The sequence below is a fragment of the Ambystoma mexicanum genome, chromosome 6p, assembly GCF_040938575.1.
Source record: "Ambystoma mexicanum isolate Mex_15411 chromosome 6p, UKY_AmexF1_1, whole genome shotgun sequence".
Taxonomy (NCBI): domain Eukaryota; kingdom Metazoa; phylum Chordata; class Amphibia; order Caudata; family Ambystomatidae; genus Ambystoma; species Ambystoma mexicanum.
The window spans coordinates 1,534,367,303-1,534,381,360 of NC_090935.1; the positions used below are offsets into that span (position 1 = coordinate 1,534,367,303).

The 14,058-nt window shown below is 47.1% G+C and overlaps 1 protein-coding gene across 2 annotated transcripts in view; it reads right to left on the minus strand.

Annotated features, from left to right (window-relative positions):
• The window catches only part of RNF170 (ring finger protein 170), an 878,020-nt gene that overhangs the window by 211,306 nt on the left and 652,656 nt on the right, over positions 1-14,058 (minus strand). For both annotated transcript variants that reach the window (XM_069626407.1, XM_069626408.1), the window contains exon 4: positions 6,674-6,785. In XM_069626407.1, the coding sequence (XP_069482508.1) occupies positions 6,674-6,785 (112 nt within the window). The remainder of the gene's footprint in view (positions 1-6,673; positions 6,786-14,058) is intronic.

Below are 14,058 nucleotides of genomic sequence, written 5' to 3' on the forward strand. Positions count from 1 at the left end.
GTGTCTTGCTGTGTGGACCAGATAAAAGTGGTGTCCTTCTTTAAGAGAGCAACACTCGGTTGAACAATCTCGGAAAAGGTGGATATGAACTTTCGGTAGAAATTGGCAAGCCCCAGGAAGGATTGAACTTATTTCACGGACGTGGGAGCAGGCCATGCCAAAATAGCCTTTACCTTTGAAGGGTCCATACCAATTCCCTCTGGGCTAAGGATAAATCCTAGGTAGTGAACAAAGGTAACGTGAAACAAGCATTTTTCGGGATTGGCTAAGAGTTGTTGTTCACGGAGTCTTTGTAGTACTGCCTTTACGTGTTCTTCATGCTTTTGAGGGTCCTTGGAAAAGATCAATATGTCATCCAGATATACAATGATGAAGAGGAACAACATGTCAGAGAACACCCTACCCATAAAACGTTGGAAGACTGCCGGGGCATTAGCTAGTCCAAAGGGCATGACCAGGTATTCGTAATGGCCAAAGGGTGTTCTAAAGGCGGTTTTCCACTCGTCTCCTTCCCGGATACGGATCAAATGATAGGCACCCCAGAGATCCAACTTGGTGAATATTACCGCGCCTCTTACGGCTTCCAGGATATCCGAAATCAAGGCTAGTGGGTATCGGTCTTTGAGGGTGCATTGATCTAGGCCACGATAAATCGAGGCAGGGTCTGAGTTCCTGGGTATCCTTTTTGGGAACAAAGAATAACGAAGCACCTGCTGGAGATTTTGAAGGTCTTATGGTACCATTTTCAAGGTTGGTATCCAGGTATTCTTTGAGGGCCTTTTTCTCGGGTTCAGAAAGGATGAACAACCTGCCGAAGGGAATCACTGCTGAGGGTTCCGTTTCTATTGCGCAGTCTTCAGGCCTGTGCGGGGGTAAGGCCTGGACTATGGCAGTCGAAAACACATCAGCGTAACCTTGGTAGGCCTCAGGGACTTGTATGATATTGGAAACCATGAGTGGTGTTCCCTGGTCTTTATGCGGTTCTTTAGGGGGTGTTAATGAAGGTTCCAGGAATAGACAGTGAGACATACAAAACTCTGAGCCTAGGAATAGTGATCCTGCTGTCCAGGTGATATACGGATTGTGTTTTTGTAACCAAGGCATACCCAATACCATGGGGTAGTGGGCTGATTTAATGATGTCGAACATAATTAGCTCTTGATGATGATTTATTGAGACGTGGATCTCCTTGGTCTGCAGGCTTATGGGCCCTGAAGTGAGAAGTCTTCCGTCGATGGCTTCCACAGGCTGCAAGGTACTTTGTGTCTCGTACGGAATCTGGTGACTAGCAACCCAATCATGATCAATGAAGATCCCCATAGCTCTGCAGTCTACCAAGGCCAAAATGGGATAGGTCTTGCTCTTGGAGGGTGATAGAAATGCCTGTAGTATTACCAATTTGTTTTGTCCAGGAGAGTTCAAGGATGGAATTGATGTGTAGCAAACATCTCTCTCCCGAAGCTCTGCTCCATCTAGGATCGGGAGCTGGCGTTTCCCGAACGCTGAGGGGGAGCTAGAGGACATTCCCTAACCAAATGTTTGTCCGAAGCACAATACATACACAACCCCGTGTGAATCCTTCTCATCCTTTCTTGCGGGGATATGGGTCCACGGAAGGCTCCTATCTGCATGGGTTCTGGTTTTGTGACTGAGCCTGGGTTTGTGTCCGTTCTGACGGTGCTCTCAAAGGACACCTTGGAAGAATTTCCCCGGGATTTCTTCTTTTCAGCCTTTCTTTCCTGGATACGGAAGTCTATTTGCATGGCAAGGTCCAATAGTGCCTGGAATGAGTTTGGTCGAGCAGAGTGCTGGCCAACTCATCCTTAATCTCATCATTCAGTCCTCTCCTGAACAGGGTAAAACTCGCCTCAGAGGACCAATCAGCTTCCTTGGCCAATTGTTTGAATCGGGTCACATAAGTGAGCATATCCTGGGAACCCTGCTGAAAGTCTAACAGACGTTCCTGGGCACTATAGACCTGCTCAGGACGATCAAACATGTTTTTAAGGGCCTGTATGAACCATTATAGTCATCTAGGAGGGCATCGCCGGAGTTAACGAGGGGTGTAGCCCAGGTTAAGGCATTACCGGAAAGGTGAGAAATTATGAAACCCACCTTAGCCCTGGGAGTTGAAAAGTAATAAGGCTTAAATGTAAAGTGGACCAAACATGAATCCAGGAATCCACGAAGGGTTTTTGCCGACCCATCGTATTTGTCAACAATGCCGCCCAACAAGACGCTTTCTTTTGTGAGCGAATCCCAGGATAGGACCAATTGTTTGAGTGCAGCGTTATGCAGCTTTAGATTTTGGACCTCGGTTGATAGTTCTTGCATGCGACGCATCAGGTCCTAAACGGCGGCTTCCATGTCGCTATCGAGTTTGGTCTGGTGGCGTCTCAAACTTTCAAGGAGTTCCCCCCTTCTCACCTGGGTCCGTTCTTTGCTGGAGTCCTTGGTCGCTGCATTCTTGCGGACGGACCTGGTTTTGAACAAGGCTGCCCGAGTCTCTTCCGACTCCAGAGTGTGTTCAGTTTCCGGGACGCGGGTCCAGGAATCCAGGGAACTAGGAAAGGTGCAACTAGCACATGAGTCCAGGAAATAGGAGGAAAGGAAGGGGCAAGGAACGGGTAGATAGACAGGTACAAGGAAACAATACCGCGAGCTACAGGACACACGTCGATCGCTACTTTGCAATAGCATTGAGACGCGCTGAGACGCGGAAGGCGTGGTCTATTAATAGAATACGTTACGTCCAGCGTGTGGAGCTAGAAAAGGGTTTCACGCTGGACGACATGTTGGGAGTATTATGGAGTGCACGCCCCGTTGTGACAGGGACCAGGAAGTCCAAAAGGGACGTGTTCTGTAGTTCATGACACTCACCCTCCAACAGCCAAGGACCTGAAGTTGGCAAAAGCCCTGCTCCATCTGTTCTGTACGCTGAATGTTGTTGACACCTGGAGAGTGACATCCCGGAAGAGAAAGACTTCACCTTCTATTCGTATGTGCACCGAACCTTCTCTAGAATCGACTTGCTGCTGGCCTCCCCCAGATCCTGGCCTTCACAGACGACGTTACTTTTGGCCCCCGGATCCTCTCGGACCACGCTCCAGTCTCACTCACCTTGCGATCCCATGACCCAGATCCCCCTCCCTGCCGCCAGTGGAACTTATACGACTCTATTTTGGGTGACATGGCAGTAAGAGACTCGGTTGCCAGAACAATAAAAAATGTCTTCGCTGAAAACCGCGATGAAGACACCTCCCCAGCCAACACCTGAGACGCCATGAAAGCAGTGCTTAGAGGGGAATTGATTGCCCTAGGCGCAGCCTTCCACAAACAAAAGCAGGCGACCCGCGCTAGCTTCGAAGCAGAAGTCTGTGAAGCCGAGACTACTCACAAATGAAAGGGTTGGTCCCCAAAATCTTACAGGCTCCTACAGTTGGCAAGGAAGAGGCGCACTATGCCAACGCCACAGCAAACTTACTAACCAGAACCAAACAATGGTTACTACGTCCACAATAATAAAGCTAACAAGCTGCTGGTAATCAAACTGGCCAAAGAGAAGAACAGAAACACCATCCTAGGGCTCCGCGACTCACAGGGGATGGTCCATTATGCGGATCATGAGAAGCTGGACTAGCGGCAGCCCACCAGTCGGAGATAATGACGGCAGTCCCGAGGGACCTAAACAAGCAGCAGTCCTACATACAAGAGGTGGCTCTCCCACTCCTGACTCCCACGGCGAGAGAAGAACTTGAAACGCCCATCATGAATGAGGAAGTGGAGGCAGCCATAAAAAGCTTGAAGCCTAGACCCCAGCCCCATATGGTTTCTCCACCCGATTTTATAAACTCTTCCGCCCTCAATTCGTGGCCCCCCTGACTCGCCTCTTCAACTCATTCGTGGCCACTGGAACCGTCACTCCAACTATGCAGGAGTCCATTACAGTCCTCGTTCTCAAGCCGGGGAAGTATCCCCTAGACAATAGCTCGTACAGACCAATCTCTGTTGAACTTGGATGCCAATATATACTCCAAGATTCTGGCCAATCGCCTTGCACCCATTCTCCCGAGCATTACAGACCCGGATCAAACAGGGTTTATAAACCATAGGTCGACAAAAGACAACATTCGCAGGGCACTAGACCTAATAGAGGTCGCCAGTCATAACACCCAACAACCTGCCCTGCTGTCGCTGGACGCTACCAAAGCTTTGGATAAGATGGATTGGTCTTACTTACGCCTTACCCTAGAGGCTTTCAGCTTTGGCCCGACCTTCATGAAGATGGTCCTAGCAAACTATCCAGCCCCTAGGACCCGGCTGAGAGTCAACGGCAGCCTATCGGACTCAATCCCTCTCATGTGTGGAACGAGGCAGGGATGCCCACTGTCCCCCCTGCCCACTGCTTTTTGCCTTGGTCATGGAACAGTTGGCCCAGTAAATTCGCCAAAACCCCCGGATCAGCGGCCCGCAGATTGACTCTGCTCAACACAAAATTGCTTTTTACGCAGACGATGTGTTGTTAACCATCACAAACATTACAGCCTCCATGAGCGCTGCCCTGACTGATATCCACGGCTTCGGTAGTGTAGCAGGATTCACTATTCATTTCCAGAAATTAATGGCTCTCGGAGTGGGCCTGGGCCCAGGCGAGAGGGAGGCCCTGAAGAAGCAAAGCCTGTTCCAATGGAGCACCCAATTTATCCCATACTTGGGGGTCCGTATCCTCGCCCACCGTTAGAAAGTCTACCTGGCAAACTTTCCCCCTCTCTTTGACGAATTGGAAAAGGACCTTACCCGCTGGCAGACGCAGGAGATCTCTCTGTTGGGCCGCATTACAACATGCAAAATGAACCTCCGTCCCCGGTTCCTCTACTCCCTCCCAACCTTGATCCCTCTTCCCCCCCCCTACAGCGGCTCCAAAGGGAAATGATTGACTTCATCTGGGGGGGCAAGAAGGCGCGGATCCCTCGGAAAACTAAGATGGCCAGCACGAAGCTGGGAGGACTAGGGGTGCCAGACCTCTGAAAATACCAAATTGCAGCTCAAATGGCTCACTTCCAAGCATGGGGAATCGCCATAGGATGCCCAAAGTGGGTGGAGATCGAGCAATCCCGCCTTCCCCTCCCCCTTCGTTTCCTTCCGTTCATCCCCACTGCACTACGCTGGGGTTGGCCGGGAGTGTTGACCTCTATGAAACAATCAATAAAGGCTTGGGAATGTGCCTGCAGACATGGAGGTATCCCAGCAGACCCGAGTGCTTTCTCCCCAATCTTCCTTAATCCAGCCTTCTCCCCGGGAGCCCACCCAACGAACTTCAGGAACTGGGTAGCAGGAGGCCTTGCATCGCTGGGGCAGCTCTTCGCAGGGGACACCCCCTCACCTTCGAAAAATGTAAAACGACTTTCCATCTAGCGGAGACAGATATATTTACCTACGCCCAACTGAGGCACTGGTGTTCTCACCCCCAGACCCGAGCAGCCGCGACACGAGCCCCTACCCCACTAGAGCTTACAGTAAATGACCTGCCAGCCCGGGGAAAGATCTCGGCCCTCTATAAACTGCTGCAAGAAGGCCCCTTTCAAACCAAGCCTTCCTATATGTCCCAATGGGAGGCGGACCGGGGTTATGCTATAGAGGACCACAAATGGGTGGACATCTGGACTAGAACACGCACTGCATCACGAATCGGGAATGCGCTCACAAACTGCTTTTGCGCTGGTACTACCCCGCACCTACGCCTTCACCACTTCCAGCAGGCCTTGGACCCCCACTGCTGGCGTCTCTGCAGCCTCCCAGGGTCCTACCTCCACATGTGGTGGACTTGCCCCAAAGTAAGGGAGTTCTGGACCCAATGCCTCGCCACAATAAAGGACATCAGCCAAGTGGCAATACCACAAGCAAGTCCTCCTAGGGATCCCGCTCCCAGACTCTTATCCGAGAACAGGAAAGAGGGCAACGTTAGTATCCCAATTTGTGTTGGCAGCCAAAATCACGGTGGCCCGTACCTGGAAGTCCGTGGAGGGACCCCTGATGACCCTCTGGTGGGTTAAACTTTGGGACATTCTAACAGCCGAAAAGGTCACGGCAGCAAAAGCGGGTCTGCTCCATCGATTTATAAACATTTGGGCACCAGCACTAGACTATGATCAGAACTACCCGGCCCTGACCTATAAACCACGCTTGATCGCGAGAGCCCTCTACTCTACCAGCGAACGCTCGCCGCCTGGCCCGGCCGATTGAGGGCCGAGAAAAAACCCACTTGGGAGTTCCGGGGGTGGGATAATGGGACGTCAGGTCTTATGTGTTCTATGAGGTTACAAACAAATGTTACTGTATGTGTTCTCCTGTACACTGAGTTATAAATAAACACATTACACAATTTACAATAAGATTGTGACATTGAAATTGTATTCAATATGCAGAATGAGTATCCTTTACATTCATTGTTGTGCGTATATTTTATATTGGTCCTATGGGGTAGGCTCAATCAATACTTTTCATTGCTGGTGTACACTCCACTGCTGCAGCGCAGCTTCAATTGGCTTGCGTTTCACCTTTAATGAATTCTATGCACAAAAAAGTAAAGGTGGTAAGTACAATGGAGTGCCACATTAAAGAAAGACACATGCATACTAAGCAGCATTTAAAGGGTAACAACTTGTAGGCTAACCACAGAAAAGATGTCCACAGTTTGTTTCAACAGGCAGGGTGGCTTGCTGTAAGCATACTGGGCAGGACAAGTCGGCATGATATCGAAGACGATTCTGAGGAGCAGCGTCATCCTGCACAGAAAAAGAACAAAAGAATTGCAAGAAATTCAGAGATAAAACAAGCAAATGGCAGAGACTTTGACAAGAAATCGAATTCAACTTATTTCCCTAATACAATTAGTATGAACATATGTATTGAGGGAAAAAATACACCAGAAAGTCCAGTTTCAGGGTGCAACAAAAAAATACAAAAAGCACTGTAATTACACTGCATAAGTAAAAACGAAGATAACACCACTATACACAGAGCTTCAAATCTTAATGCAGTACTAGATTCTAAAAAACGAAGACAACAAAATAGCACCAGTAATTGAACAAAAGAACAACCAAATACCATTAAGTTAGGGCATCCAAATCGTAAAGAAAATAATGCCTCATTCTGACTGAATTTTGACAGGGATGTGCACTGCCTAATTTTCTGGGGGAGGACATTCCATAGCAGATTTACCTTTCACAGTAAAGGTATTGCCACCAATTTGTTCTCTGCTATTTGCAGTCTTTGAACTTTGCCACCTTGATTGAACACAAAGCCCAAGCTGCGCTGTAACATTTAACTAAGTGAGCAAGATATAATGGGGTAGCACCTTTAAGCATTTTCTAAACTTGTGTCAAATCATGTAAGAGATTTCGATCTTCCATTAGACAAACGGGCCATGGAATCTCTATCACATTTCTTCAAGAGAAAAAGTTCTACACATAGCCAAATTACAAACAGCCTAGCCAAATGACAAACAGCCCAAAATCGGGCTAAGTAGTCTGTGCACAGACGAAATACAAAGACATACTGTGCAGTGGCCATTGCTACAGTGTGAAAATGTGTATTACAACGGTTTCCACTTACAGGCAGCAGATCCTACTTATATCAAACAAGTGGAGGTGTGCCACCTTCACCAACTGCATTAACCTGGGGAAAGAAGGATCACCAGCTCTCAAAAATGACACTACAATTACTGACGAACTCCAAAAGGACCAAGATTGGCCTAGATTTTCGGGCTATTGGAAAGGCAATACATTGTTTGGAGAAGAAGTGGGATAGCCCAAGAGCAGGACCTCTGTTTTATAGTCATTAAGGCAGAGTCTGTTGTCCTGCATTCAGCGTGGCACTACCCCTTGATATTCAACCATTGCTAAGTATCCCCAGGATCATCATGTAGGTTAACTAGATCCTGGGTGTCATGCACGAAAAGTTGACACTTTGGAGGAATCTCTCTACCACCTCTGCAAGTGACATATATAGAACTTAAATAAAAGTTAGGAGAGAGGAACTCTGCAGTAACCTTTAAAGAACAAGGCAGCTCTGTGATATGTGTTTATATGCACCCCTTGCAGTGCAAGAGGCAGTCTGAAAGTCTGCCTTCCCAAAAGTTTGGATAACTGATCTGTTAACTCCCCTTCTAAACTCTTACCAAAAAATGGTGGTTGCCGTGACTTAGTTGTGGACGGTGTGAAGGCATCATGAAGCAAGACAGACATCAGAGTTCAAAATAAAACACTTTATTAACTTAAATGTCAGGATGGAAAACGGCCTAACTTGGGATTTTCCCAACCTAAATGAAACTAAAGAAAGTCTGAGTCAAACAGTTCAACTTAAGAATCGGTCGGTGTCAAAAAGCTATACTTGCCCTCACACCATGGGTAGGGATTTCAGCAACCAAGTGTTTAACATAAAGTTCTGAGCTTCCTTCAGTTCACAGCTACCTTGCAGCTCCCTTCCCAAAGTATCCAACAATTCCACAAAAAGTCTCAAAATGACCTTCCTTGGATTCAAGGTGATATAGTTTTAACCAATACTCAGGATTCCCTTCCTCAGGGTTCCCTTCCCCAAGTTCCAAGTAGCACAGTTCAAACACAAAAGAACTTTGATGCTCTATCCTCAAGTCAACAAATGTCTCAAGTCTCAAGAACTCCCTTCCCCAAGACCTAATTTCGTTTCCACAAAAAAATATTCTAGTCTTTCCAGAGTTCAGTTAATTCTGCTTTCAGATGTATATTTCTGTGGTTTGCAGTTTTCACACAATTTGGTATCCAATACTCCTCTCTTTGGTTTAATTTTATAAAGTTACATTTTAAAAATCACACGTTGGTATAGATTTGTTTTCGCTTATTCTTTAAAGTAGCATTCACTTCATAACTCAGCATGCAGTGGCTTTACTTGAATTTAATGTCCTGTTCCCTTCTGGATTCAACAGGTAATAAATAGTCTGTTTGCAAAGCTTTTATTTAATCCGGTATTCAATAGATATGAATTTTGCTTTTGACGCACTTAATTCAATCCACTGTTCAATATTCATTTTATTCACTTTAAATGAACTGCCCAGCACTCAGAGAATTTCGAAAACGTGTTTTCTTAAACACGGGACCACTCCGATACAAATTGTCCCTGGCAGTTTAACAATCGACAATGGTTTACACCAAACACCTTCGAAAACGGGCTCTTCTGAGACACGCAACCACTCTCATCCTTAACAATAGCATTGTTCCAACACTTGCAGACGAGGTTTCTCAATTGTCAGAAATTCACTGGTCGTTTTAACAGTTCTTTGAGCAGCACGGATCACACAGCCTTAAGTTTTTTAAGTCAGGGTTCCAGCTCCTGCCCCTTAGACACTCCTATGTGGACCTCTCAACACAGGGCAATGAGCACCTCACAAATAAGAGAAAGTGACCGCCTTCCTTCATGACTCCCTTCTCCACATTCAGTCCGCTCCATGGATCTCTAGCTCCCACGCCACGCTACCACAGACGGCTTCTCTGGAGTCCCATCATCTTGGCATGCTGCACACAGCAGCTACCACAGACTGCCTCTCTGCAGTTCCCAGCATCTTGGCATACTGCACACAGCGTACCGACCCGTAGCAGTTTTCCCCAACGGTTCTTCTCTCCCCAGTTAAGGTTCCCTGCTGCTTGAAACGGCCTCCCTGCTGCTAGTCTCTGTGTTGCTTTCACCTTGTCATTTCATACACCTGCAACAGGTTGCAGGCATTCTTCTCCAATTTGACTTGTCTGACCAGGATTAAGGAGACAGGCCTGACCTTCCCAACACTTAGGCATCTTCTTCGTCGTATCAGTACCAAAATAGTAAAATGGTATAGTGTTCACTGCACTTAGCTGCCTCTTCCTCATTTCATTACTGTCAAGTGTCACATGAGGGACAATAAGGGGAGCCGAATTACAGTAACCCATAAAGGACGGGGAGAGGCTTGGTTAATCATCAAGGGAAAGGGGGGATATCATGTCTCACATGGATGCACCATGCTTACACTCCCCAAGGATTCTCCACCCAGGTGATCCTCCCTCGCTTCTCCACCCCCACCGTCGGGATCCAAGAGCCTTTCCCTGGCCACCTGAGAAGAGAATCTGGGGTTTTAGGAGTAAGGATACCTCCAGGTTTCTCACAGAGGGCATAGGGCTTACTCTTCTAAATTGTGGCACAATGATGTCCCCTTTTTTAGGGAATACACTTTAACAAGGACATCAAGGTATAATCCTTTGAGGGAGTCTGTGGAGATCTCAGGGTAAAGAGGAGCCAGTTGCTCTAGGCAGTAACCCCTACAAAATGGTAGACTTGGGAATCCCCTGAGGCTCCAGAGTCATTTCTTGTTGAACCATAAGCTTCAGTCACTATCTAGGTCAACAGGGAAACCAAGGCTAGTGGGAGAAATGTGCACTATGACATAAGCACGCAAGGTGTACGAGTTATATGCAGTTGGGTAGAGAACAATCAAAGAAATCCACTTCTGGGACTGGATTTGCAGGAATTAGTTGTCTGTAAATGATTTTACACTTGGCTCAGGTCCGCTCATGGCTCCATGTGCATAGTGCATATTGGGACACAGCGAGCAGCACGTCTGGCTCATGAAACCCAGAATGGAGTTCATACCAGAGTTGAATGACATTTCCCTTCCAACAATGATGCAAAGCAGACAGATTGTGCGTCAGTACTCAGGAATGTGATCAGGAATTCTAACAAACTGGATCAGAGGGCTCTCATGGCGGGGATGCCTTATCCCAAGATGATGGCCAGCCCTTTAATCATTTCGGACCGTCGGGACACACAGTTTCTCATTATTGGACCACTGTGAGAAACTCATTGTGACAACAAGTAAGACAGACAAGTGATCACAGTTCAAGGGTGTATATTGAATAATGAAGGCTGTAAGCAGGTTGAAAAAACGTCCAATCTAAACCTAAATCTATGATGGGAACAAGTGTCGAACATCAAATGAAAAATAAGGCAGTCCTAGTGGCGTTGTGATAAAACAAAAGGGCCTATACTAAGAAACCTATTGCCAAACTTCACAACTAATACAAAAAGGGGTGTGGGATAGTTCAAGAAAATAAAGAAGTGTTCTTAAATAATATGTCAGGATGCGGTATCCTGGGTCTCCCTTCCCCATGTTGTGTGTACAGGGTAAAATGGGAGCTTGGAGCACAGTACAGTCTTGGGCTGCTTCAGCACGAGACGACAGTTCCACTGGCAGTTCTCAGACTCGTCGATGGCCAGTCTTGTTTCCATAGAAAGTCTCTTGCCTTCAGGGCCTGATGTGTTCAAATAACAAAATGTTCTTTTAACAAATGAGCAGTTTGTTTCCTATGTTCGCTGGGTGATGGGGTCACCTCTGGGTCCCCCTCTCCTGGGCACTGACCCTTCTCGGAATGTATTCCAAATATGCCACAGTTTCTTCATCAAACAACTTTGGGTGATAGCTTCACCTCTGGATCTCCTTCGGTTGGGCTCAGACCCCTCTTTACATCACATTCAAAATTGTCCAATAACGTTGGGATTCACTTCCCTTTCTTTCATTGTGCTTGTATATCAAAGTCATTCGATTGTACAGGGATTTTGCTTGACCCGCTGTATGACCACTTTAACCTATTTCGCTGGCCCGCCTATGGCCTTCTCGTATCTGTAGTTTCTCTCATATGGGGTTCGACCAGAGTCTCTTGAGTGAACACCCACCTGGTGCCAGTTTCCCTCTGCCACTGGTCTCCCCTTCACACATTTTACAGTTCATTCAAAGTTCATCAGTTTTGGTTCAAAACTTGCCACTTTGCGATTCTTACTCAACACAGCCCAGTTCTTATTGGTTCTCCCCTCAACTCACCAGCTGTGATGAACCGCTTGGCTGTTGCCTCTCTGGAGTCAAGGCCTGTACCACGGGCGCTTCCCTCGCTCCTGCTTATCGGCATAGGTCTGCCCTGCGTACCATTGACATCTGCTATAGGACAATTGTGCTATTGTTCGTGGTTTTAGGCTCCCTTCCACAAAGGCTCTGCGGGTCTGGGACGAAAAGGGCAAGATCACTTCTCTGCTCGCCACCCTCTTGATTCCTGCCGCCTTTCTCTATCTCTTGAACTGCTGCGTGGTAGCCGTCTCGTCGTGCTGTCTGCCGTGCTTGCCTTGCTCGTACTGCGCTCTCTTGCTCCACCTTTTATCCCTGTGGGGGAAACGGAAGGGCCGTCAGGTGTATGTGATTTAAGTCAATTGCCTGACTTTGCCCGACCCTTATGCCGAGACATGTCAGGTAAACAGGTTTTAAATTAGTCAATTGTCTTGGGTGTGAAAAAGTTTTCATGTCTGAAAAGGGGGGGGGGGGTTGGTGTGTCAGAGTATCCTACGGGATAAGAAAGGTTTGTGTAATGGACGAGAATGACCGGATGAAGAATAGAACATAGGGGATTGTGGGAACGGTAGTGCTCTGTCACAGTAGGTAGGGATTTTGGAAGATGACAATCAGAGGGACGGGATTGGTAGGGTTTGCGGGGTAAGCGGAAATAGCTGGGGTTGTGACATATGATAGGTTATTTATGATAGGTTATTTATAACCTGCTTAATACCCAGAGCAAAGGGGATTGTGGGAATCGTAGTGTTTTGTCTGATCAAGTTGGGAATTCGGAAAATTATCATCAGAGGAACGGGAAAAAGAATGATTCGGAGTATTCAGGTAGGGAACTGGAAAGCAGTAATTTTGAGAGAGGCGGTTTTTAATCCTGATGGGGTTCGTGCTCCTAGAGTATGTATCTGATGTGAATGGGTTGTTGGTTCTACCTTGGGTAAGGGAGATTAAATGGGTTGAAGAGCCAATGAGTGGGAATAGCTTATAAAGCCTCAGGGACTTCGTTGCCCTCATCATCCTACCCGTGATGGTACCAAGTCCCACCTGGGGTATTCGCCCGAGCATAACCCTGGGTTTCCCTACCCAAGTGATCCACCTGTCAGTCCAGAAAAACCAAACATCCTTGATGGTCCGGAAATGAATGACAATTGGTTGGCCGAAGACCAACCGCCTCATTTACAGTGTTAAGAATATATATTCATTAGTTATTACGTAGCTATTAGTTGAACTAGAGTGAGGCCATATTAAGATGACCAGAATCGCCAATTTGCTTTCTCTCTCTGCTCTCTCTAATGTTGCCACCTTGACTCATGTAAAAATGCTTTGCTGTAGATATTATTTCGCTTCAATGGTCCAAGGCTAAGAAACATGTTGAAACATTACACTGGAGAGCCAGACAGAAAGGCCCGATTCCATCCCTCACATATCCTTGAAGACAGGGAGCAAGGCATTTAATCAGTACAGGAATGCCAGCGAGTCTCCTGAAAGAATAGCAATGTACGAAAATAGCATTTAAAGAGTTGAATTATGCTCTTCTTTACGGCCCCCCTTTCTGAGCACAGTGAGGCCCCAGAGAGCAGGCTGACCTCTAGAACGAGAATTGAAACTAAGAGATAGTGAGGTCTGGTATGTGCCAGTCTCATACGTGCATCTTGCCCATAAAAAACAGAAACGCTGTGTTCTCGCAAATAAAGAATGGTGTCTGTAAAATTGAAGATTGCAAACCGTTACTAAATATGGTGGTCTAAGGTGACATATTTGTCATACTGGTCAATCATCGCCTCTAATTCAGAGGGAAATGAATTGGGGGCGGCATCAAATGTGTCATACTGTGTCATTGCTGATTGTAAGGTACTCGGTTTGTATATATGTAACTGATGTACATTTCACTCTTTCTTGCGTCCCCCGAGGTCCGTTAGACACACGTCGGGGGGCGTGGGACCATTTGGCCAACTGGGACTTCTTTGTATTGCAATAAACCCTAGATTTTGGGAACGAACCTCGTGTCTGGCGTGTCTATTCGAGTTTGGTGACTGTGCCTTGTTTCCACATCAGAGGGTCCCTCAGGGGCCCCTTCAAGATGGCCCCCGAATAGGGACCCTCCCCCACTTGTTCCATCATGTACGTTGCAAAATAAGGAAGGCGGTAAGAATGGCGAGGACGGGAGC